At 43.6% G+C, this 26,877-nt stretch overlaps 1 protein-coding gene across 3 annotated transcripts in view; it reads right to left on the reverse strand.

Annotated features, from left to right (window-relative positions):
* The window catches only part of DAB1 (DAB adaptor protein 1), a 414,727-nt gene that overhangs the window by 68,311 nt on the left and 319,539 nt on the right, over positions 1-26,877 (reverse strand). For all 3 annotated transcript variants that reach the window (XM_057744820.1, XM_057744802.1, XM_057744811.1), the window contains exons 5-6: positions 1,323-1,454; positions 577-696 (exon numbers count right to left, since the gene is read on the reverse strand). In XM_057744820.1, the coding sequence (XP_057600803.1) occupies positions 577-696; positions 1,323-1,454 (252 nt within the window). The remainder of the gene's footprint in view (positions 1-576; positions 697-1,322; positions 1,455-26,877) is intronic.

Below are 26,877 nucleotides of genomic sequence, written 5' to 3' on the forward strand. Positions count from 1 at the left end.
TTCAGGTCCCTGACAAAATGTCTATAACACAGGCCCGGCCATTCCTGACCCTCAACCCCAGCTAGTTTCAGAAATTACCTGGTATACGGGATCTTCAACGTCCTCTTCCAGAATTGTCTACAGCAGAGTAAGGGAAGGGAGGTTGCAAAGCAGAGGATATAAAGGGAGAGATGTGAGACTGTATTCAGAAATTACAGGACAGTGAAGAAACCAGCTCTGGGTAGGAGAGGTTGGCGGGTCATTAAGGCAGAAAACAGGCAGAAAAAAATGAAAACCCTTGTAGCCACCCCACCCCCACTGTTAACAGCAGCAAACACAACTGTGTTTCCTTAGGTCTCCTCCCCTGAAATCTTCCCCTGGTTGCAAGACTTCACTTTCTCTACCATGTCTAGAATCTCAGAGAATAAGGGCTCATTTCTAACCGCTTGCTTTCCGTGCCTGTAATTTACACGGGAACCTTTCATCTTTGTTTATTTCTACTTGGCAGCAGGAGGAGAAGCCTTGACTGTCAGTTTTCAAATGTGTTTATTTTAAGCCCCCATTGTTTCCGGTACCAGGATAAATTCACAGGTATACCTGATACACAGCTTGTTCGCACTGCTTATCCTTTTGTGCCTTTTTTTCCAGTTCTTCTCTTTGCTTCAATTCATAAATAAGTTGAAAGAGATCTCTCAAGTCCAGAATAACAGGTTCAGCCTGGAGTAAAAGGTGGTAAAGCACGTTAATAAAGGGATGTTTACTGAGCTACAGTGACCAATTTTTGTTTTTTGCTGGCTACAACCCGCAGCCCTTCCTTTTTCTATTAAACTGAAAGCATTCCATCTTTAATTAATTCTACCTTGTTATATTGGTTTAGCAAATTGCATCTAGGCTAAAGTTCATTTCTTCTACTAATTATATTTGCAAATTCATAATAATCATAAGCTTAAAAGGCACTGCTTTTATTTATTAGTAATTTCGAATACAATAAAATTAGGGTAGACCTTATGCAAAATAGCTATTTGTTTTCTCTTATTTTCTTTTTAAATGAGGCTGTGAACACAAGGAAACTTATTTGTATACTGTGCCTCCATCCAGCTTAATCAGAAAGAAAAATAATTAGTCATTACAAAATACCCATTAGCAAAAAACACCACCACCACATCTAGACGGGCCGGAGCATGTTTCTTTGCTCCGAGGCTGTTTATCTTTTCTAGATGGGAAGCTGAGTGTCAGCCTTGCTGAGTCATATGTCACAGTGGGCCTCCGAAGACCAACAGTGTGGCTGTGCTGTCCCAGAAAAGGTGCAAGGAAAGGCGTCCTCTTCAGATGGGGATACTCACCGCCTGGGCTGTTTTTATGGCCACAAATCTGTGATTCCCTTCTTTCCCACAAACGTATCCGAAGGCCCGGTGATCTGTAATGTCCTTGGCGATGTAGGAAATTTCGTGAACAGCATGATGATGCTGAAGGGCCTATGAGAGACAAAAAGAAGAGCCTATTTCAGGGGACTTTCCCTCCAAGCTGTTGATCAATAAGAGATGTGTTTCCGTTATGTGTGAACAAGCCCGGAGGGCTTTGGAAAAGCTGCTTGGTCCAGATGGAAGGAAAAAGCGCTGTGCCTGCCCTTGAGAAATGGAGGCTTCCTTCCATGGTCTTGGTGCTGTGACCAGAGAGATAAACAGGACTGTTCAGATGCTGAATGAGCATCTGGCTCTTTCTTCTGCTTGCCAGGACCGGTCAGTCTCACTCAGCGGTGCAGGCTCCTGCTATCTTTCTTAATGACACAGCCCAGCCTATGTTGTGGATTGATATTTAGTACACTTCCATACCCAGGGCCTCTGCTTGCCCCACTGGAAGATGTACATGGGTACAATGACAGGGGGTGCCCTTAGCATTCAGAGAGCCATAGATATGCATGGTTATAACAATTTTCCAACAGGTGGCGACAGAGTGACTTGAGAATCAAACACCCTTCTCTGGTATGTCCAAGGTCGCCATTTGGGTTCGAGCCACACCTCTGAGGCTTTTCATGGGTTGGTCTCCATGTCTGCAATGCCTGTTCTTTTATCCACCTGCCTGAATCCTATTCCTCTTGCAAAGCCTATTAGAAATAGCACCACCTCTGTGAAACCCCCTGAATAAGGCTTGCCTCCCCTTTTCCCTGCAGATGTGATTCCTCCCTCTTCTGTGTTTCCCTAGAACTTCGGTCTCTAGCAATACTGAAACTCCTGATGGATTCCTCACACACAGCTCCCTGGGCTCCTGCTTTCATAGATCTTCCTTCTCTGATGTATTTGCCTAAATCCCAGTCTTCTCCACCAGACTCTTGTCTTGTTTTTGTCATCCTAGTACCTTGCACTGTGCCTGACCCACAGATGTTGAACTAAAGTAAATTGGGATTGCTGGTCAGTAATTCAAAAACCTTTTGATATTGACCTTCCTGCCTTTATTATCTAAACTTCAGCAAACAATATGCACCATCCTGTTAAGTGATGGTGATCTTTATGGCCATTATTCTATATTAAATGTACCTAAAACAATCCTCATTAAATAGTCCACTGTAAAGGTTTGTGTAAGTATCTGGGCACTATATGATGTTTTTCAAGTACTTACAAAGGACTTTTTCACTATACTGGGTGTTAGGAAGCTTGAATTCTAGCCACTTTATGTGAACACAACGCACTCACTGTACTTCCCTGGATCTCCGTTTATTGCTCTAGTAAAGGAGAACTCTAAGCCAGATCAATGGCTTCTAACCCAAAGCCCTGGATCTATGGGGGTCATTAAAAATAATAAAAAGAGGTCCCAGGCAATTTTCAACATTTCAAAAAGCTAAACAGAAATTTACAATTATTCCTAATAAGACGATACCTTTCATTGTGCACACAAATGAAAACACCTGGTTTATCTGGAATTGTATCTGGTTACTGCTATACTCCTTACCTCATCATGGAGCAGATTTTCTTTGGCAATTAGTGATGGATTCAAATAATCCAAATAGGAAAGAGAATGATGATAAATGTATTTTTTTTGGTGAACAAAGTCTCCCACATTACTGAATCCGTGGAGGGAAGGTGAAGGAGAAATGTAACACAAGGAGAATTTGCCTACGAAAACCATAGCCAGTTGGGAACCACTGGAGTGGATTTTCTCGCAGATCCTTTAACCATTTGGATCTCACACCGCACAGCCAGCCTCTCAGAAGAGTGGGTACCTGCCTCTCATGACGGCTCTTGCCTTAGTTCTGGACGACTGGCTCTGACCTTCCAAAACATCCCTTGCCCAGCCTGTTGCCATCTTTCCAGGCTTCTGACCTTAGGAATCATTTCTGCAGTAGAATTTGCTGCTGCACCTTTACCTTCCAGAATCTAGCCATGCACTCACCTCTTTACTACTCTTGGGACTGTCCCTGTGGCTTCATGCCTTTCCAGGTTGCCCAGTGTCTACTAGACACCATGCTTGGAGAGTGATATCACTGCCCAGTCATCCTAGCCCCTCAAGTGGCCATAAGACAACGGTATCATTCTAGTGAATTTTGACACAAAGTTGGTGAAGAACGAAGTGTTTGTTAGTAAAATGACTAGGCTCCATTTGTTCCTGTTTTATTATGAGGATATATTTAGCTAGCAGAGAAAAACTGCTCAGAGAGCAGTAGCTTTTTCATGGTGTTAATGATGTAAAATTGATGAGATTTATATTCACGAAACATGGGGGTATTGATTTAGAGGCTTTTGTGAGCTTGAATGGTATACAGCAGGGAAAGTGGGAGACAAAGGCATCCTCCCTCTCTCCCTTTCCTGCAAGTATTTCTTTCTCTGCATAATATGGTGAATGCTATCCACGTCTCCTATTAAATGAAAGTTTGACGACAGTACTTTATTGATTGCCAAGTGGAATATTGCTCTAAAATTAAACCACGATTAGAAGTCTTCCTGGTGGAATTAGATTTGGAGATGATTGTGCAATGGTAAAATATCACCTACTATGCAAGACAGCAGATGGAGATGTTTTAATTTATCTGGGAATGCTCATTAAGTGTTTTAAAATCAAAACATTTTTAACGCCTGATGATACCTAATATTGCCTTGTGAAGTGTAGCTGTGTGTGTGCATGAAGTGCTTAAAAATATTTGTAACATTATCTTTTCCCATAGTTAATTTTATGACATGTTAAAAAGGATTGCTCTGAAAGTGGCTCATTCATTTGCAAATGAAGAACCAGTGAGGGGATGTCGCCACTTTCTTCAACCCTAACCATACACACGACATATAGATCCTTGGAAATACAAATATATTAGAATCTTGCTAATCCCACATTATCACATTCATCTTGGCAACTCAGAAGACCTTGTAAATACTTGTGCAGTGAGCCTCAAGATTGCTCCATGTCTTCAAATAAGTTGTTTTTTTTTGTGTGTGTGTGGGTAATTTTTTTTTTTAATTTTATTTATTTTCAAATAAGTTTTATCAGCACAAATCAAAGACAGTTGGAGCCAGAGGAAACAAACATTGTATGGTTCACCTCTGAGTTTACTGATGAAAGAACTGAGGGTCAGGCTGTGTTCTGGCTGGACCAATACTTGACCCAGGCCCCACTCTCCCTACTCAGGATGACAAAGTATTGAAAAGAGGAAACAAGATTATTCAGAATCAAGGTCTCCTTTCCTTAGACTTCTGGCTCCCTGGACAAACAACAAAACCATGATCCCTGATAAGCTGGGATGAAGAAAGGGAACAGGAGAAGGAGGTAGAGTTGAGGCTGTTCTGGATTTCATCAGGATTCTGAGATCAGAAAGCGTCATCAATCAGAAGGTTTTGGGGTCAAGGCCAGCTATCAAGATCTCAAGGGAAAAGGTCAAGACTGCACGGTCTGGAAGGGGACTTGCACGGGCTTGGCCACCTGTGGTATCTGCTGAGCAGCCAAGGCCAGAAAGGGGAGGTGAAGCCCCTGGTCACAGGAGAAAAGGACTGTTTCATCCCAGGAGTGTTTCTGGGGTATCACGGGTTGTTCTGGAGGGGCAGAGAATCCTGCACCAGAGGGAGACGGGGAGGGGGGGAGGGGGAGGGGGAGAGGGAGAGTGGAGGAAAGGCAGATTCTTGATCGCTCTTCTTCCACCCTTCCTTCGGAAAAGAGTCTTTGTCTTGGAAAAACTTAGTCTAGAAAGCACTGCCAAAAATCAAAGTGGATATTTGATTTTAAAGAGAGTCTTTCAGAATACCAGATCTTTCCATCACCGCTTCACTTACTCCTTCTGTTCCAAACCCTCTCATTGTGGATGAAAGTTGTTGCTGCAGAATTCCAAGGTCAATTCAGAGATCAACCCCCCCCCCCCCCCCCCCCCCCCCCCCCGTCTAACTTTCCTCCCAGGGGTGAAAGTAATCTGAACGGCTCATCATCCCCCTTTGGGTTCTGGACTTGCCCACATCTGTGCCGCTGCACACGTTGTTTTCTCTGCTGATTGCCCACTTCTTCCCCGGACCCGTGTCTCAGCTCCCCCTAACCATATCACACCTGTGCTCAAGGCCTACCTCCAACACTCCCCCAGGCAACCTTCCCCGACTCCCCCATTTCCCTTAGTAATAATTCCCATCCCTAGATTTCATTGGGCTGTATTTTTCTTCTATCTGAGATGCTTCACACTTCTTAATTTTGTTACACATTTATCTATGCATCTAGTTATTCACACCATATGTATTTATTCAGTGCCTGTTCTATTCTAGGTCTCATGTTAAGTGCTGCGTCTACCCAAATGATTAAAACATAGGCCCTTCCTCAAGGCCCTTGTAATCTTATAGAACAGGCAGGCAAAGAAACTAACAACCACAATATAAGAAGACAAGCTATATATGAAAGATGTTGTGTAGGCTCAGAGCAGGAATGTGGAGGGGCATTGGGGAAGACTTGACAAAGGAGCTGACCTTGGACTCAGTCTCGAAAAATAAAGGGGGAGTCTCCAGAAAGTCAGGGGAAAAGGGCATTCTAGGCAGAAAGAATGGAGCATGCAAAGGCCTCTAGGTCCTGAGAACAGGACATTGGGAGAACATCTGCACATGTGTTTTCTCTCCAGTTTGGGGATGTTAGCTCCTTGAAACAAAGATCCGTGTCTGGTTCTCCTCTAGTCTTATCCTAGTTCCTAACACTGTTCCTTTTGAACAATAAGTGCTAAATAAGGTTTTATAAATTAAAGAAGGAAGAAAGGAAGAACTAAACCATCTGAAGACGTACCCTGAACAAGGCAGTCACTCAGTAAATGCTCAGTGATTGATTGAATCAGGTTAATTCACGACATTTCACATAGGATTCATTCTGTAAACAGAGGATTTCTTATCTGATCACCATTTTTTTCTTAGCATTTCCATGAGCCATTTACCAATGTTTAAATGAAGTATCAAATTGTTTGCAGGGTTATCGTCTGACAGAATAAATTACAGAGAAGACTTAATTTGTAGTATGGTTCAATACAACCAATTAAATACAGTATGGATTAGAAAGTCATCTGCTCAGACTTTACCATTAGCTTTTTTTAAAGAATAAATTCTACCCTATTTAGCCTTCATATTATTATTGTGTGTGTATGTGTGTGTATGAGAGGGTGTGCTTTCCTGAGGCTATACTATTCACAGGAAAAATACCCACCAGCATTCAAGGGAGTTAACAAAAAACAAAACAAAAAAGCAGATACGCAGATAGACACAGGGTAAAAATAGATACATGAAAAATATACTACTTCACACTACAGGCAATTACAGTAGTTAAAATCTCACAAGACAAAGAGAGGCCCAGGCTCATTATAAAGGCCTTTCTCTTTTCTAACATATTTTTGGATGCATTTGTTGCATGGCAGTGCCAACAAGCCTGGGAGGCAGCCTCTGTACCAGCCCCCAGCCACCCCATCATCAAATGCTCAACAGAGCAGGTCAGAGTGAATTCTTCCTTAAGTTCCCATTCCCAAATCTTCTAGAACGTTTTGCTCAAGGACAAGACCAAATTTCCAAAGATCCCGGTCTCTAGCTGAAGAGGCAGCATGACAACAGAGGAAAGAATATGAACTCTGGAGCCAGAGAGAACACAATTCAAATCTGAGCTGTGTCACTGACTGGATGTGTAGCTTTGGGCACGTCCCTCTAACTTTCTGAGCCTTCTCTTTGTGTATAATACAAAGAATGATACAGAACCCAAAAGGTTGTTGGAAATATTACACTGATTCATGTAAAATATACCAGATACAAGTGAAATGTCCCTTTTCCCCACCAGAATGAAAAAAACAAGTTAATACCCAGTGTTGACCAAAGTATGGGGAAACAGATACTTTCCTGGGCTACGTGTTCTCTACATGTACCATGGGACGAAGAGTACCTCTCTCATGGTCCTATCAGAAAGACTGATGAATTAGTCTGGTATAGGTAAAGGGCTTGGAGCAGTGCAAGGTACATATTGTAAGGGCTATGTAAATGTTAGCCATTATGGTTATTTTTGTTATTTGTGGGAGTGTGATTTATTGCAACTTTTCTAGAGGGCAGACTGGCTGTATGTTTCAAAGCCTTAAAGATATGCATAATCTTTGACCTTATGATTCTTCTTGTAGGGATTCAATTATCTGTAAATAATGTAAGATGTGGGCAAAGACTTGGATACGAGATATTCCCCGCAGCACTGTTAGGATAGTGAAAAATTAGAAATGTCTTTTATGTTGAGCATTAACTGGTTGAAGTAACTGCATTTTGCTATAAGATGAAATAATATGCAGCTACCTGAAAATCTTCTTGGGAATGTATGTAGTTTTTGCTCTGGAAATATATTCACAACACCCTACTGAATGAAGAAAAGCATATTACAAAAGTGTGTTCAATATGATCCTGTTTTTGAAAAAAGTATGATTATCCATATATGTATTGCATAAAAAGTCTGGAAGAATATCCAACAAAATCTTAACAAGAGCTCTCCCTTGAATGGTGAATTTACTAGTGATTTTAAAAACTGGACTTTCTGCTCACTTATACTAATCTTTTTTAAAAAGTTATACTTATTTATACTAATTTATATGAGTTACATAAAATACTAAGCTTCCTGGACTTTTCCATGTGGGATGATTCTTTAGTTTTCCGTGACGTATATATGGGTATATACATATATATATGAATGATATCAGCTCCACGGTGGTAGCAACAATATCTTTTTTTTTTCTCATCTTATCCTGAACATCAAGTACAGTGCCTGACATATAGTAAGGATTTAGCATATATATATTTTTATTGTAGACAAATATACACAACTTGAATTTACAATTTTAACCATTATTAAGTGTATAGCTCTGTGGCATTAAATATATTTGCACTGCTCTACAACCATCACCACCATCCATTCTCAGAACTTCTTCATCTTCCCAAAGTCTGTACCTTAAACACTAACTCCTCATTCCCCTTCTTCCAGCCCCGGGAAACCACATCTTACTTTCTGTCTCTATGACTTTGTCAGTACCTAATTTTTTTAATTTTTAAATTTTTGGGGGGCGTGCCACACAGCATGTGGGATCTCAGTTCCCCCACCAGGAATGAACCTGTGCCCCCTGCAGTGGAAGCATGGAGTCTTAATCACTGGACCTAGAGGGAAGTCCCAGTACCTATTTTTAAATGAATAATTTGAATGAATGAATCTGTCAGTAAAATCCTGAGTCCAAGTCTGTCCTCAAACCCCCTCCCCCCACAACCCTACTGGCTCTACTTCTGTTTCTCTAACACTTCATTTCCTCAGCTGTTAAAATAAGGAAGTTGGATTCAGTAAATACTCATGTCCTTTTTTGCTCTTGACACTTCTTTTGAAACTTTTTAACAAGACAACAGCTCTAAAAGACAGCTTCTTAGTAACTCTCTAAACATATGTTATAAACACACAGCTCTGGAACCATGTGAGTAAAGTTCTTGCCTAAAAATAGGGAGATGAACTAGTTAACTAGCTGAGAGCATTCCAGACCTATGATTTAGCCTTAAATTTGTCTAACAGGCAAAGTGGAGCCAGGTGTGCTGCATCAATTAGCAATCACCAAAGTGACAAGGAAGCAGATTTCTACTCAGGAGAAATAAAAACCACCTTCAATAGGAAACCAGCTTATGTGTGAAGCACTGGCTTCCTAACACTGGGGGTTCAATCAAAATTCTACATCCCATGACCGAGGATGTGCTACGGCATAATCACCGTTGGTGGTGAGCTGGACTGTCTGTCCTCTCTCTCACTCAATTCACATTCACGCCTAAAAGTCCTTTGGTACTCGGATACACCAGCCCTGGAAATAAAAAAGATGCGGTCTGAGCTCTCAAAAACCAGCAATACGTGTGGATGTGTAAGTCAGGGGGCTCCTCTTCTGCTTCCCACTCAGAGTAGTTTGTATATTGTGTTGTCCTGTCCCCATTTCCAAAAGGCATGTCATGTGATGGAAGGATCTGTATCTCAGCTTTGTCACCATGGGCAAGTCACCTTACCTCACAGTTTCTTCATCTGTACAATGGGAATGATCCCTCAGTTTCTTCATCTGTACAATGAGAGCCTCAGTTTCTTCATCTGTACAATGGGAATGATCCCTCCCTCATAGGGAAGTGAAGAAGATCACTTAATGTGTCTAGCAGGGTATCTGGTAGTAGAAGGTAGGCTCTGAATACTTTGGATCTTTTCCCAGAGAATTGAGATGGCATTCCCAGAAAGTATTTTAATATATCAACAGACCACAGCCAAAGCCTCAAATCAAACCCACAAGCAACTGAAAACTGCCTCCTCCATCCCTCACCTCTTTCTTTGGAGACAAGAAGAAAAAGCGCATGCGTGAGCCTCACCCAGTGGTAGTCAGGAGCTGCTCGTCTGCTCTGCATGGCTAGGTGTGGAAAAAGGAGGCTCAACTTCTGCTTCCTGGTCTCCTGTGCTTGAGCTCTGATTCCAGGGCCAGTGCTGCCAACCTTTGCCTAGATCCTGAGGGGGCAGAGAACTGTGGAGCTCTGCCCAGTGTGGTGTGTCTTGGTGTGTCTTTTCAGCATCGTGCGACCCAACTGGATCTGACCCGTCAGGTGACAAGGACACACGCACAGCCCTAGCAGTTCACAGGTTGGGTGTGGGGGCGTGCAGGTATAGGTTTAAACGCAGGTGGTTTGAAGGAAGGATTTTAATAAAGGCTTTGATTTAATCTTGGGGGGAAAAAGATCTAATGACTATGTAGTGTAGTGTTCAATCACCAAGCATGGTTCCCTCAGGGCAGGCCTTCCTTAGCGCTCACAGGATAATGGTCTTGGAGGAACCAGAGGGTGGTGAGAAAGTCTCCTAGGAGATCGGATCACCAGGAAAGAGGAAAGAGTTGAAAGAGCTGCAAACTTTACATCATCTAACAATGTGGATCCCACTATCCTGGGAAATTTAACCCTGTAGGGTTCACTTATAGAATCAGTGAATTCCTATTGTTGCGTAAGACTGAGGTGAGGTTTGTACTGCTTGCAACCAGAAGATTTCTGAGCGATACAGAGGTCCTCATTATTCCTACCTTAGGAGGAAATAGGCTCAGAAAGAAGTGACCTGCCCAGGGAATATCAGGTTAACATGAGATTTTAGCAAATCTCATTGAAATTCAAGTCTACGCCTGGTTTATTGTTAGCAGTAATTCATATTGGAATTGCAATTTTGAAATTGCTTTGGGTATATGTTACGATAAAAAAATATATAAATACATCATTATTAGAAAGCAAGATTTTCAGTGAAAGAAAAACGAGATCTACAGATAAAAGTTAAGAAATAAGCCAATAATTGTAAATTTGAATTGGAAATATCAATATGAACTCATCATTTAAAAACTATATTCTTAGCACTGTTTGCAGAAAGGGACTAGAAGCAACGAAACCCCAGGAGCAATGAGTACACCTAATGCAGCAATTTATTATCTAGATATCTATTTATCTATCGATCTCTTAACCTATCTAAAGAGAAAGAGAGTCAGAGAAAGCAAACATGGCAAAAGGTGACATTTTCTGTTTGAACGTTTTCATGATTATACGTTGGAGAAAAAAACTAAATCTCAGCATGCTCCTTTCTCTACCTCCCATTCCCTTTTCCTCTCTCTGAGAACAGGAAAGACCAAGGCACTGAACACTTCAATGACTTAATTGAAAGTAGGCTGCAGACAAAAGGCCTTTATCAAGTCCACCTCAGGCAACCATTGGTCCAAAACACAAGGGGTTGTTCAGCGCATTCAGAAGAGCTCAGTGCAGAGCTGCCAGTTTTCTTTGTTCCTTGTTGCTTTCCCAAGGCCAGCATAAATAAACATCAGCCAGTCGTGGTTCTATTTTCAACAACACTTTAAAAAGTTCAGGTTGAATAAATATGGAAAACAATTTTATATTTCTGAAACTCTGGGGAGGAAATGTCCCAAACTTGGAAGAATCTCCAAATATGCATACGGATTCAGATTTAATTTTCGTTCTCTTTTTTAAAAGGGTACTATCCAGAGAATGACTACTATGTGCTAGGCATTGTGCCAGATACTCTACATATGTAATCCTCATTTGTTTCACTCACCTGACAACCTTACATATTACTTCCCCTCCTTTTACTCTTGATGTAAGTGAGACACAGAGAGGTTGAAGAACTCAACCTGGGCCATATTGCTGATAAGGCAGACCCTGGATTGCTGCCAGGTATGGCTGGCTCCAGACCTCAGGCAGCCTCTCTGTACTTGAATACAGCTTTAAATGTAACTGCCTCTACTCTCATTCTCCTAAAATTCTTGTTTTTATTTCTGTCTCTTTCTGCATGAAGAATCCTAATAACCATTGTAGGTGTTTAGTAATGTAACCAATGATTTCAACATTTCAGCTTATGGTGTAAAATTATTGTAGCAAGTAGGTAAATGAGTGTGAATGAATGGAAATGAAACAGCATGTTTTGCCACAAGTCACTGCAGAAATGAGGTCATTATATTTAATGGAAAATTACTTTTTGTGTTGTAACCGGTCTGAAATTAACCTCTGCCTTGGTCACAGAGAAGTCTTGCATGCCAGACAGAAACTTACAAGAAAGTGATGTGACTAAAATGCAGCCAATGGAAAGAACGCTGGATTAGGAGTGAGAAGGCTGGAGTCTTCATTTATATATTAGGGTGGATAGCAGGTGGTGGTAGTGGTGAACATGGCTTCTAAAATCTGTTTTAATAAGACACTTGAGTGCTGAAGAAATACATGACTTTGGATAGACACAGGTCAGCACTTGAAATCCATATCTAGTCATACTGCTTGTGTCACCTTGGGCAAATTACCTAGCTTCTCTGAACCTTGGTGTCCTCATCTATAACTCCATTCATTGGGGGGGGGGGGGGGGGACTAAGTAAGACCCTGGTACCCGGCCTGGCACCTAGTGATGCTTAATAAATGATAATTCCTCTCCAGTTCAAAGATTCTGTTCTCTAGATGGTTTGTGATCACTGTAGCCTCCCCAGATTCACAGGTTGAAGTCCTAAATGTCAGGACTTTAGAATGTGACCTTATTTGGAAATACAGTTGACCCGTAAACAAAGTGTGGGTTAGGGGCACCTACCCCCACTCCTCCCCACCTCTGTGTGGTAGAAAATCCATGTATAACTTGACAGTCAGCCCTCTGCATCCTCAGTTCTGCATCTGTGCATTCAACCAACCATAGAGAGTACTATTGAAAAAATCCACATATAAGTGGACCCATGCAGTTATTCAAGGACCCATGTTGTTCAAGGGTTAACTATAGGCCTGAAACTTAAGGACTTCAGAATACAACCTTATTTGGAAACTGTGTCATTACTGATGTAATTAATTAAAATGATGGCATGCTATCAAAACAGGGTGTGCCTCTGATCCAACATGAGTAGTCTCCTTATAAAAAGGGACAATGTGGACACAGACACATGGACTGAATGCCTCGCGCACATGAAGGCAGAGATCCAGATGATGTGTCTAAAAGCCAAGAAACACCCAAGACTGCCAACAAACCACCAGAAACCAGGAGAGAGGCCTGGGGCAGATCCTCCCTCCCAGTGGTCAGAAGGAGTCGATCCTGCCAAACTTGGATCTCAGACTTCTAGCCTTTACAACTACGAGACAAATTTCCGTTTAAACCTCTCTGTTGTGGTAATTTGTTATGGCAGCCCCAGTAAAGAAACAGAGCAATCTCCTTAGTTTTATCTCCAGACATTTTGTCTGAGGAGTTTGCCAATGGAATGCAGTAGTGAAACAACAAAATCTTAGGTATCTGCTCCATCTCTGCTCCCTCAGTGAGACTCAATTTTCCCATCTGTAAAATAAGGGGTAAGATGGGTCCCTGCCAGCTTTGCTCTGCTTTTCAATGCAGGCTAGCAAAGCCTTCAGTTTTCCTATTACTGCCTCAAGACCTTGCTACTTGAGTCAGAAGCCGAGTGTGGTGCAATGCCGTGCAATTTATTAACAGCGTCTATCCAATTATTTGCCATTTAGTGCTGTGCAGCGTTTCCCCAAATAAACACCACCAAACCACGGAGGTGGTGGGCTGAGCTCTCTGAGTACCAGGATCAATTGTTTCTCTTACACTAATTGGCCCCATGATTTGTTAGGCTGCTGCCTTGGAAAATGAACTGTCAGGAAAAGAAATTAGCACAAAATCGCCCCTTTCATTGAAAATACACCAAACACTGTCCTGCAGCCATCTCCTCCAACTCACCTTAGGCTATCAGAGGGCAAAATTGACATGCACTAAGAAATTCTAATTCTCAGCTCTATCATTTTCCGCTGAGAGATGAGAAACTGAGGCTCAGAGTGGTTAAGCAACTTGCCCAATCAATGTTCAATCAACGGTGAAGTTCAGAGCTGGTGTCAAAAGTCGGTGTGATGGCAGCAAACTTCATGCCCATTTTATCACATTGGGTTGCCTCCTGAAGGGCAGTGATCATCAGGTTCTGCCCAGCTCTCTGCTCTCTTATCCGCTCTTCCCCTCCTCCTGGCATCTATCTCTGAGCCAGGCTCACAGAGAGCAGTACTCAAGTGAGGGCAGCTGTACGGAGGCCTGGCTCAGTCACTCTGTGCTTCCTGCAATGAATACCACTACCTGCTGGCCCAGCTCTGACTTATTTCCATGACTCAATGCTAGTAACGGAGCATCTCCCTTGACCCAGAAACTCTGTGTCAGGCACTGTGCTGGCAATACAAGGGCAGGATCCTTGCCCTTGAAGAGTGCAAGGTCTCTGGGAAGACAGGGCATTTGGTGCCTTTATTTAATGTTTTCAAAGAAACCCATTCTCTTTCTTGCTAATACATCCCACAGTCTGTAATTATCCCCTCATGGGCATGATGCTCTGGTTAATATCTGTATCTTCCATTACACTATGCAGACTAGGGAAGCAGTGCCTGTGTCAGGTCCTGGTCACCACTGCATCCCCAGCCCCCAGCACAGGCAGTGTCTCCCACTTTGTGGGGCTCAGTCATGATTTGTTGAGTGAATAAGAGAATGTTGTGTTCATGCCATAATAAAGGTAAGAACAGGGTAGGAATGAAGGCCTGAAGGGACTAGATTAGTAGGAGCTGACTAGGTAAAAATTAGTGCTCCTGGGGGTGGGAGGAATGAAGATATTGCATCCAGGATCCTAATTTATCCCCCCACCACCACCTTTCCCCTGTGGCAACAATAAATTTGTTTTCGAAGCCTGTAGGTCTGTGTCTGTTTTGTAAATAAGTTCATTTGTATCATTTATTTTAGATTCCACATATAAGTGATACCATATGATACCTGTCTTTAGAGTTTGGGATTAACATATACAGACTACAATACATAAAATAATCAACAAGGACCTATTCTATAGCATGGGGAACTCTACTCAATATTCTGTAATAACCTATATGGGAAAAGAATCCGAAAAAGAATGGATATATGTATATGTATAACTGAAGCACTTTGCTGTACACCTGAAACTAACATATTGTAAACCAACTATACTCCAACATAAAATAAAAATTAAATTAAAAATTAAAAAAAAATTTCATCCAGAGGGATACCAAAGAGACGTGATGCTATCAAACAGCATGTTATAGATGGGGAACGGCAAGCAGTTGGGGATGATTAGCCCATACAATGCTAGCAGAGAGTGGCAGTGTGATGAAATCGGCCGGGGCCAGGGGATGCAGGCTTTTGAAGCTCAGGTTAAAAAACTGGGGTGGTTGAAACTGTCAGCGGCTTTCTACTCATCTCTGCTGTTAATCTGAGTGCAGTTGACTCTTTGAGCAGGCTGCAGACGGAGTCCATCCTCAGGCCAGAGAAGGACAGGGAGCTGAGCAGCCCCTCCCTGCTGGGGGCCATGAGGATGGGAGCCAAGGGGATGCTCAGCCAAAGCATCTGGGAAGGAGACTCACAGGGTGACAGATGGTTACAAGTGAACTGGGCTGTCCTGCTGGAGAGGAGGCCCCGAGGGCCCTGGCCAGGCTGCACATTGGGCTTCTGCCCTGGGCTGTAAAAGCACAAGACTCTCTGATCTGGGGACAGTCTGGCAGAGATGTTTGTGAGTTGAAGATGGATCTTACCACTACCTACCCCTGACCCCTGCTACCCACTCACAATCCACAATCCACAGGTGACAAGAGTTCTATCTTACAAAAAACCCCTTGAGGGTGGTGCTGGTACTGGCAGTGATGATGGCAGAGTCCCTCTTTGTTTCACTGGCTGCACTGGAAGTTTCTAGAGACAACTGGATGTGCTCCCAACCTCATAGCACGAGGCTCTGTGTTGCCTTACGGTGGACTCTATGCATAAGCATGGTGTGTGCCGGGGTCAGATGCATCTGGAACATTCCTAGGTGCAACCATTTTCTTTGACCTTGGGCAAGTCACAGACCGTACCAGGCCTTGCTGTGCCCATGTGGGAGATGCTGGCTCAGAAAGCCGCTGTGAGGACTGCATGCTCAGCTGTCAGGTGCTGGCAGATATAAGTGACGGGGATCTAGGAGGGCCAGGAAGTGCACCAGGCACAGAGCTGAACAACCTGGATTCTCACATCAGAGACAGTGGCTGAAGACCTGCTGCGAGGTGGTTGCTATGGCAGCATAGGGCACATGAAAGGCACGTGGTCAGAGGTCATCCCTACCCCGAGCACGTGGTCTGGAGGACACAGCGGGGCCCAGACCGTCACAGTCAGGTGTGGCATCTTAGAGATGCCGAGATCTGCTGATGCTGAGACCCTCCAGTAGGGGCAGTTAGCCCCGCCAGGCAGGCTGCCCGGAAGAGGAGGCAACAGCGGACTCGCAGCAGAAAAGGAGCTACCAAGGCAGGAAGGGGAGCAGCACGGCACGTGCAAACGCCAGGGCAGAACAGGCAGCTTCAGGGACCTGGGAGGTGTTCTGGGGTTGGGGGGTCAGGAGGTGTGGGCATGAGGTCACCTGCATGGCCCTTCTGTGCACTATTTCCAGAGCAACCTCCCAGTGGGATGTGAAGGAGAGAGAGGCTGGGGCTAAGTTGCAGAGGCCTGTTATGTGGCTTTGAGGATTCTACCGAGACGGCAGCAATGAGCCACTGAAGCACTGGCCGCCCAGACTCCTGATGGGTTTCTGTTCCCAGCTGGGTGAGCCGCCCACCTCTGTGCTCTGAGACTCTTGTCTGCTGTCCCTGTGCTCAAAACACTTGCTCTTCTGATCTGAAATGACCTGTTACCTGTGTACCTATCTGTAACCTGTCTGGCTGTCCATTCATGAATCTGCATTAAGAATAAGAACAGCAGTGGCTCGCCCAGAGCAGAGCCGTGCAAGCATCACACAGAGCAACCACGGAAAGTAGAGTGAACTAGTGACAGAGACCCTCCTTGCCCAAACACTAGCCAGACTCCTCTGAGCCCTCTGCTCGACTAGACCTCAACCTTGGCCTATAAAGACTTGAACAAAACACCAACATCGTTCTGACAGCTCAAGGCCACACCCCTCATGGCCCTAGCACCCCTTAAAGTCCCCTTCTAAGAAAACTCAAGGTTGCCAGGAGAATTTATTGTCTATTCCAGCCAACGGGCTGGTCTCCCAGTCTCTGTGGGAGGCTGGAGCCTGAGCTTGGATAAGTGCCAGTTATCAAACCTAGATGAGTTTCACATGGGCTAAGCCCCATTTCCTGTTTTTTTGTAACGTGTTACCCCCTGACTCTATACAGTCCCCACTCACCACCCCCCATTCCCTCATTCTCCCCTTCAAACTCCAGTCACCTCTGCACAAGTTGGAAAGAAGCTCAGCTCTTTCCCCCACCGTCAGGAGTTCCTGAACAAAGTCTGTTTTTACCACTGTCACATCCGGCTGGGTTTCTCTTTGATGCCAGACAGGCAATGGTAATCTCCACCCGCAGTGCACAGCCCAGGCCCTGGGCTAAGTGGTTTATCCACGACCTCGTTTATTATGGCCCTGAGTCCGGGTGGAGGACAGGGAGGGTATAACTCAGTGGTTAAGAGCCCAGGCTCTGGAGCCAGAGGCCAAGGCCTGGCCTCTCTATTCACAAGCACTGACACCTGGGCTAGGCAAGGACGCTTTGTGTGACTTGGCTTTCTCACCTGGACCCTGGTGAGATGGATAACCATCTCCACCTCTCAGACTTGTTATGAGAACTACATGAATCTCTCTCTCTCTCACACACACACACACACACACACAGAGCATGCTGAGCCCAGAGCACAAGAAGGGCTTAATAAATCTGCCATTGTTACTTCAAAGTCATTCAAAGCGTATCCCATGAGGGACTATCTTCTCTGTTTATGCAAAATATATGCCGTCACCCAGCACAAATCCTGGTGCACAGTCAATGCTTAATAAGTGCTTGTTGAGTAAATGACTCCGTGTTGAAATGCTCATCTTTGCTCTGTTATCCACTCCTACATGTTTGGCCGTTTGGTCCCAGAACTGTGTGGCCACCCCTGGCTTGTGCCTGCACAGGAGCATGTGCGGCGCCCTCGCGTGCATCTACACACAGCATATAATTGCACATCTTATGACACGAGGCAGATAAGGGTGGGAATGAGCGCGCGGGACACCCAGCTGACTCCCAGAGTAGATCCAGGAGTGGAGGCGGCCGGAACAAACTCTCACATCTCTGGGCTCAAGTGAGCAGAAGCAAAACTTGGCTTGAGACTGCTACATTTCGTTCTTCCTTTGTGTATCATCAGAATAGAAAGAGGGGACAAAGTGATAGGAGTTGTCAAGTTTTGAAATGAATAATAAGATGTCTTTCGAGTGAGGCATATAAAAGAGATGAGCTAAAAATACAGCTCCGAAAGCATCTGGGAAGCAGAAGGATGAGCGAGGCGCCTTTAATTGCCACAGAACAAAGACCCCTGCTGAAGGGAATGTTTCCCCCACCAGTTGCACCTGCAGCAGGTAAGCAAAAGGATGAAAATACGGAGTGTTTGTTCTGAATGCCCTTTCCCCACTTTAGGAAATTAATCCCAAAAAGCAGGCATCTAGAGATGTTGCATCATGTGGATGAAGAGGAACCACCAAGGGGCTTTAGCCAGTGGGAAAGGGGGGCGTATTTGGAGCCCCTCCACCAGCCTGACGCTTTTCTTATAGGATCCAATTTAATTCTCATGACAAGCCAGTGAGGAAGGTCTTAGTATCACTTATTCGACAGAGAAGGACACGGATACAATGAGGACGTTCAACAGCCCAGAGAAGCTAAGTAATCTGCCCCAAGTCACAGCTAGTAAGCAGCAGATCTGAAGTTAGCAGCCTTTAAGTGCTTCTGAATCCTACATCCAAGCTCCTTCTGTATCATCTTGATAGAAACAATAAGTCCAGAGCTTAGGCATTTGGGCCCTGGGACAAGGCTGCCGGGTTCAAATCCCGGCTCTGCCACTTACTAGCTGTGTGACTTTGGGTAAACACATATGCTCTCTGTGTCTGAGTTTGCTCATCTGTAAAATGAGCCCCAGGATAGTTCCTACTCCTCAAGGAATTGTGACGATTAAGTAGGTTATAATAGTCAATATACCCAAAATAGTCTTGCATCTAGTAAACATTATATAAGTATTAGGTTTTATTTGTTTTGGTTCTTGTTTCTTCTTGAATATGTATCTTCTCGTATTGTGGGAAGTCCTCCCCAAGTTGAGAGCATCCTGTAACGGGCCCAACACTCCCCAGTTAGGAAGTGGAAGAGTTAGGATTTGAACCGAGGCCTGTCTGACTCTCTCAGATGTATCCTGAAGACTCTCACTTGCATTCCTCTCTTTCTGGAACACGGGATTAGATGCAGAAAAGGACTGGGCTGAGTCTCTATCCTGGCCCAGAATGAGGAAGTGTGCCTCCTGGAGGTACCATGCCATCAGAAGGACACACTCTCAGGGCCCCATGAGTCATCGCCACTGCATATATGTCTGTTCATTCAGCAGAAGTATTCACTGAGTAATTGCTGTGTTTCCAGCACTGCACTGGACCCTAGGGGCACAATGCTGACACAGGCATGGGCCCTGCGCCTCCTGAGCTTCAAGGTCCCGTGGGAAGCCGCGCGTGCGCACCAGCACTGTGCTTGTGCTGGGTGCCCTGAGGGGGACGTACAGGGTGACGGATGGGGAGCCCACGGGAGATGCCTTTGACCAGTATTAGGGATGGGCTAAGCCCTAAGAACCTGCACTCTGAGACTAAAGACAAGCATTTAGAAACCATACAATTTAGTTTCCTAACCTTAAAAAAATAAAAATCCTTCCAAGGCCTCCCTTCCCCAGACACAAAATGAAGCAGTCCATTCCTGGTTCAGGAAAGGAGTGACGAATGACTGAGAGGGAGTGGAGGGGGCTTCACTCATGTCATGCCCACAAAGAAAGGAAAAACAAGTAAAAGGTCTGATGAGGTAACGCAAAGAGCCAGACATGACTGGGTGCTCTGTAGCCACTCCACCAGTGTATGGCTGGGTCTAGGCTGTTCTTTCTCTGGCTGATTCCAGAGCTGATGAGCAACAGCACGGATGACATAAGTGAGACAAAGGTTCAGGGAGAGGTAGGTGGCTCTCCATCACCTCCCTCTTTGCATCATGGCGGCGTGCCCAAGATTCAGAGTCTAGGTGCCTTGTCCTGCTCAAAAAGTGTTGTCCTTGGGCTTCCTAGGTGGTGCAGTGGTTAAGAATCTGTCTGCCAATGCAGGGGACATGCATTTGATCCCTGCTCTAGGAAGATCCCACATGCCATGGAGCTACTAAGCCCGTGAGCCACAACTATTGAGCCCATGTGCTACAACTACTGAAGCCCACTCACCTAGAGCCCGTGATCCGCAACAAGAGAAGCCATGGCAATGAGGAGCCCACGCACCACAACGAAGAGTAGCCCCCACTCACCACAACTAAAGAAAGCCCGTGCACAGCAAAAAAGACCCAACACAGCCAATAAAATAAATAGATAAATAAATAAATTTTTTAAAAGTGTTGTCCTTTGTTGGCTCTGAGGCTTCTTAGCACAGAAACAACATATATTTAATGCTTTGTGGACCCAGTTCCAACTCATGCCTGGAATCCAGGCCTTGATCCAGCATTTCAGCAATGTCTCCTCATCTAACATACAATGGGAGACCTGGCCTTGGTTTCTCGTCTACAAAATGGAGATCATAAAACACCTTCCTTGCACGGTGACTATGAGAAATAAAATTAACATTGCATATAAAACACATTATCAGGCTCATAATAAGCTTCCAATCAATGGTAGTGATGAGTGAATCACAGTCTTCCAACAACCAGTATGACCACAGGCAACAATTTCACTTCTAGGTTCCTCATCTTCCTGATCTGTAAAATGGGGAATAATAAATCTGCACATCATAAAGTCGTGAATTAAATGAGATGATTTCTGTAAGAAGCTAGGAGAGGGCTCAGAATGTCAGGTGGGCTGAACTGCCAAGAATCTGGCAGTCGACATCTTCAAAACTTTTACTTTTCCATGTTTTTTCTATTTGAATAGAATTCCTTTCACTTGTTCACCACTTTGCCACCAATAATACTTATGGAATCCCTGCTCTCAGACAGGCACATAGCAGGGCAACTTTGGTCTCCTCCTCCATAGCTGCTTTCAAAAGAGGGAACAGAGCCCAACTTCAGCTTGTAAACCCTTACAACATTCTCCCTTCTTCGTGAGTCCGAGCAATTCTAGCAGCAAAATCCAAACATCTTTGCTCCTTTCACCTATATATGTGGAGATTTGGTTCTTAGATGCACCTTCTCCTGCTGCGCATCTACAAAGGTCAGAGGGCCTGAGGTCAGAGGGGTTTAGGTAGGATGAGAAGAAGGGGGGACTTTGGATGTACTCATGCTGGAATTGGCCAGTCCTATCCTAGATTTCCATTACATATTCGCTTCCTTAGGATGAGCAGGATTTGACCACTTTGATATGTTTCCAAAAATTATTTAGAAATTGGTATCAGAGTGTCTCCTATGGGTAGCTCTCCTTGATCAGGTCCTGAAGGACCTCATCGTTGCCTGTGTGCAGCCTTGTCTCTCGTGCCCAGATCACACAAGGATCACTGGATACAAATTCCCAGGAGGCCAGGCTGGGAAGTCAGGAGACAGAGTGCTGTAGATTTCTGGGAAAGTAGCCCTGCCCTCCTTCTGCACCTTCCAACCGCCCTGGCTGACACTGTTGGCAGCCTTACACCTTCACTGCTTGCCTTGCATTATTTGTGCTCTGCATCCTCAGCCACCTGATTTTTGCTGATTTTTACCAATTCAGGGCTTCCTGTTAAAAGCCCTTTTTTGGCTGCAGCTTTCCAGGACTGACCTATAATTTCTCCATCTACTAAAATTCACATTCGCCCTCAGGCTGAGCTGACTCGGTTGGCTCTGAGGAAACTCTTGTACCCATTCACTGAGTTTACCCTGAATGTTTCAGCAAGACAAGGACACAGGACAGGATTCCATCGAGAGCTGGGAAAATTCAGCACTAACCTCCCATGGTTCTTCAGAGTGGGTGGGACTCACTGAGTCTATAGCCTTGGTCTCTTCAGAGAGCCTTGTTGGTTTGTCCTTCTGGCCTTGGTTGGCCTGCCCTTGGTTCTGTCTTCCTACTTTGAATAACATGGACTGAGGCCCCTGAGGCTGGGGATACCTTACCCTGGACCAGACAGATGGAAGAAGCAGGTCGCCAGTCCTGTCTTGCAGATGCATAGTTATCACCAATATCCTCCACTACTTCCTGGCTCCCTGGTTTGGTGGGAACTTTACTTCTCAGAGTCTCAGTTGCATTTTAGAGGTGAGGATTTATGAGAGAATATATGTAAAGTATCCACCCTGATGGCTGGCACAGAGGAGAGACTCAGTCAAGAAAGAGGACATTCTACACTGGGAGGAAACCTGCTTGAATAAAAGTATGTAGGTTGATTAGGAGGAAAGAACCCTGGGGTGTGAGCAACGAGAATAGGGTTAATAACTGTGGAAGGTGAGGTGGAACGACTCTGGTCAAAAAGAAATAACAGAGGGCCTCGGTTGCCAGGATGAGGATTTGGGACTTGATATACCAGGGATAGGAGTCTAATGTAATTTTTGAAATAAATGAAAGCAAAGCCCCCATAAAAAATCATTGCACAGGCAGGGAGGAATAATGCCTCCCTCCCAACGCAGTAACTACTGTGGCGATGAGGGCCGTGAAGGTAAAGATGAGACAGACAGTAACAGCACCAGTCACAGCTTATACTGTCGACCGCGTGTTTTCGTCTCGCCACTCATCGCGCTAAGAACTTTTACGCACAATCTTATTTCAGTCTTGTAACCAGCCTATGGGAGAGGTGCTGTTATTATCTCCAGTTAATTGATGAGGAAACTGAAGAAGAGAGAGGTCGTCCTTTTCCCAAGATCAGCTAGCAGGAAAGGCAGTGGAGCCAGGCTTCACACCCAGGCCTTTCTAACTCCAGAGCCTGTGGGTTTTCCAAATCCACAAAGCACACTGATTGCCTATTGCTTAAAGGTTACTGCTCACTCTTTCCTGGCTCTTCTCGGAGTACTGCTTTCTGAAAAGTCTAAAATAAACACACACAAGCCTAATAATAGATACCTCCACTGCAGGAGATAGATTTAAATTCTCCATTTCAAGCAAAGAAACGTAAAGTAACTACCCAACAAAAGACAAATGAAGTGTCCCAGCAATATCTGACATAGCCTTTATGTTTCTGCTCCATACTCCCGTCTACCTTGAGAGATGCATTTTTCATGTCTCCTCAGGGCTTTGAAGCCCCTGAGCCCTGGTAAACTCAGTTCATAGGTCACGTCCTTACAGGAGCTTCCCTGACCACTCCAGCTAAAGTCACGCCCTTTGGTTCATCCCTACCATGTTACCCTAAAAAGGCTTCATAATATTACTCGGAAATTAATTTGTTTCCTTATTTATGCCTTTATATATTGTCTTGCCTGTCTTACCTACCACTATATCCACAGTGTCTAGAACCTGGCATATAGTAGCTGATCAGTAAACATTTATAGGACAAATAAAACTCCTACTCATCCACCAATGCCCAGTTCAACTTCCCCCTGAAGCTGGGATCAATGTTCCTCTTTCTGGGCTCCCATAACACTTCCCTTACCTATCACAGCCCTTATCATATTATATTATAATTCTACATTTTTCTTGTCTGTTTCTCCAGCTAGATCCTCGCCCCAAGAAGGTAGGGATGATGAGGGGCTTTTAAGTATTATATCCTCAATACCTATACTAGCATCTAGCTATGAATAGGTGTAAGAAAGGAAGTAAAGAATGAATGGACAGTGATTTTTTTTTAGTCGTGAAAATAAAAATTTATCAACACTGCCTGAGATACTGTACCCTCTAAGGCCTATGGCTTAATATATTAAATATATGCTAGGTTAACCATGAAATCTCAATGGCTTGTTACAACTAAGGTTTACCTTTGATTCAAGCTACATGTCCAACCTGGGTTGGCAGGAACTCTGATGCACAGCATCACATTGGGCCCAGGTGGATGGAAGATTCCAAACCCCACCCCGTGGCCTTATAGTTGTCAAGGTAGGAGAGGGAGGAGCTGGAGGGTTGCATCTGATGCTTATGAGCTGGGCCTAGATGTGATATACGTCACTTCGGTTCATAGCCAGATGTAGTCACGTGGCTCCTAACTGCAGGGGCTGGAAATGTGGAGAAGCCATGGCTATGAGGTGGGCAGCAAGTCTCTTCCATCCTTGGGGATCACATAAGTCCTAAAAGCCATGCTAAGCACTAACGCTCTGTGTGCTTCAGGTTTTGAGACATATCACCCAAACCACTTTAAGTATCAGTTCATCATTGTCTAATTTTTATTTATTTACCAAAGGTATGTTTAACTACCAACTGGAGCTTTATTTTTCTTGATTAAGTTGTAGAATGTGACTTCATGGAGTTAATATAACTCCAATCGAAGGCAGGTAAAAATTCCATTCTAATTATACTCTGCAACTTAATTAAAGGTAAATACAGCTTCTCTCTTTTTGAAATAATAGCTCACATTTATTTACTGTCACTTGGTGCCATTGCGGTTTCCTTTACTTACATAATATCTAATCCTCACAATCCTCATGCAAAATAATATAACTCCAGTTTTAAAAATGAGGGAACTGAGGCTCAGAGGGATTGACCAAGGTCACACAAACCATAAGAATTCAACTGGATTTTGAACTCATGTTTATTTGAAAACACTCTTGTAACCCATAATCATTTAACTAGAGCCCAGTGTATCTGGAGGACAGAAGAACTAACTGCTGGAACCGATTCTTTCTACTATCCCTTTGACCTCTAACATCCTATGGGAGCATTTTATAAGCTGCAGTAGAAAAAAAAATTCAAACTGCATTATAGAAATGTTTCCAATTTATCATGCATAAATTATGGCTTGTTCTTTGTTTAAAGATGTGAGAAGAAAAATGGAAGATTACAACTTAAGGATTGATGTTCTACAACTATGAACAATCATGGCACCCCATTTAGGGAACCAAAATAATAATCAACAACTGGGGAAATTATTATGATTATATAAGTACCAAATATGTCTACTGTTGACAGCCCTGGGGATCATATCGTCTGAGATTTGCAGGCTCTGGAGCCAGACCACCTGGGTTTAAATCCCAGCTCCATCATCACTGAGCTATAGGACCTTGGGCATGTTTCTGTTGGGAAGGAAGAAATTTTCCTCTACCCTTCCAAGTTCTTCTGGCTGGTCTAAGAATTAAGTTGCCATGACACAGATTAACAGGAGAAAAAAAATCAAACAGAAGTCTAATAACATGTTTACATGGGAAAGACCCAGGAAAACTGAGTAACTTGCCAAAACAGCTGAAGCCATTACCTTAAATGCCATCTTCAATTAAAGACAAAAGTGGGTGTTGGGGGTACTGGTTTGAGACTTCAAATGAGAGGAAGGCAATTCACATGGAGTTGCAAAAGCAAATGTTTGGTAAATAAATGTTTTCTGGGCCATGCAGAGACAATGGGAAACAGAGTGGACTCTGATCTTTAGGCCCTACCTAGCTCATATTCTTTGCAAGTATCTCTGGTGATAGCTGTATTCTGGGAATAGATCCTCTATCTAAATTATTTTAGGCAGTTAAAAGGTCAAAGTTTCTTCCTAACTCTCTTGAACCATGATTGTTTTTAGCTCGAAATAATTCACGTGCCAAAGAGATATTCTGGGGCGGCAATTTTTGCTCCACTACATTGCCTAACCTCTCTGAACCTGTTTCCTCATCTGTGACATGAAGATAAAAACAGAATCTATCTCATCAGTTTATCCTGAAGATGAGGGAGTAAATAGTTTATATGTGTAAGTGCTTTGAGTACTTCCTGGCACATAGCAAGTGCTACATAGATGTTGTTATTGTTATTTTTCAGATGATAGCATGTATCCAAAAAGATTATGCTACCCAACAAAATCTGACACCTAGCTATATTGTTTGTCATTTTTTCTCCTATTTGTTTAACAGCACTGGCTGAGTGCTTTGTCTAGGCACTAGGGAATACAAAGATAATACATCACAGTCTCCATCCTCAGGTGGCTCAGACACACAAATAATGATACCAGACATAGAACAAAATATAATGCAGACACTGTATTGCATTGACTCCAAGATGCTACAGACCATCAGCCAAATCCTTATTGCAGATGTTAAAATGGGAGAGAAAAAATATCTTAAAATCACTGAAACATAATATATGCAAGATATAAAGTGGCAGAGGGGAAGGAGTGCCCAATTCTGCCTGGCAGAAGCTGGGGTGCTTCAAGGAAAAAGATTTAGTTAGATTAAGAATTGCAGGTTGTGTAAACAAAAGTCCAGGACTAGATGGCATCACTGGGGAATTCTACTAAACATACAATGAAGAACTTGTAACGATCCTTCTCACACTCTTCTAAATGATTAAAGGGGAGGGAACACTGCCAAAGTCATGCTATGAAGCCACCATCACCCTGATATCAAAACCAAGGACATTACCAAAAAAAAAAAAAAAAAAAGGAAATAGAAAATCACAGGCCAATATCTTTGATGAATATAGATGCAAAAATCCTCAACAAAATATTAGCAAACTGAATCCACCAACACATCAAAAGGATCATATATCATGAGCAAGTTGGATTCATCCCAGGGTCACAAGGATGGTTCGACACATGTAAATCAATAAATGTGATACACCACATCAACAAAAAAGACAAAAACCACATGACCATCTAAAAAGATGCAGAAAAAGCATTTGATAAAATTCAACATCCATTCATGATAAAAACTCTTGCCACAGTGGGTATGGAGGAATATATCTGAATATAATAGAAGGCATTTATGGCAAACCCACAGCCAAGATAATGCTAAGCAGTGAAAAGCTGAAAGCCTTCCTGCTAAATTCTGAAACAAGACAGGATGCCCACTCTTACCACTTTTATTCAACATAGCATTGGAAGTCCTAGCCACAGCAATC

This window comes from Hippopotamus amphibius, chromosome 1 (assembly GCF_030028045.1).
Source record: "Hippopotamus amphibius kiboko isolate mHipAmp2 chromosome 1, mHipAmp2.hap2, whole genome shotgun sequence".
Taxonomy (NCBI): domain Eukaryota; kingdom Metazoa; phylum Chordata; class Mammalia; order Artiodactyla; family Hippopotamidae; genus Hippopotamus; species Hippopotamus amphibius.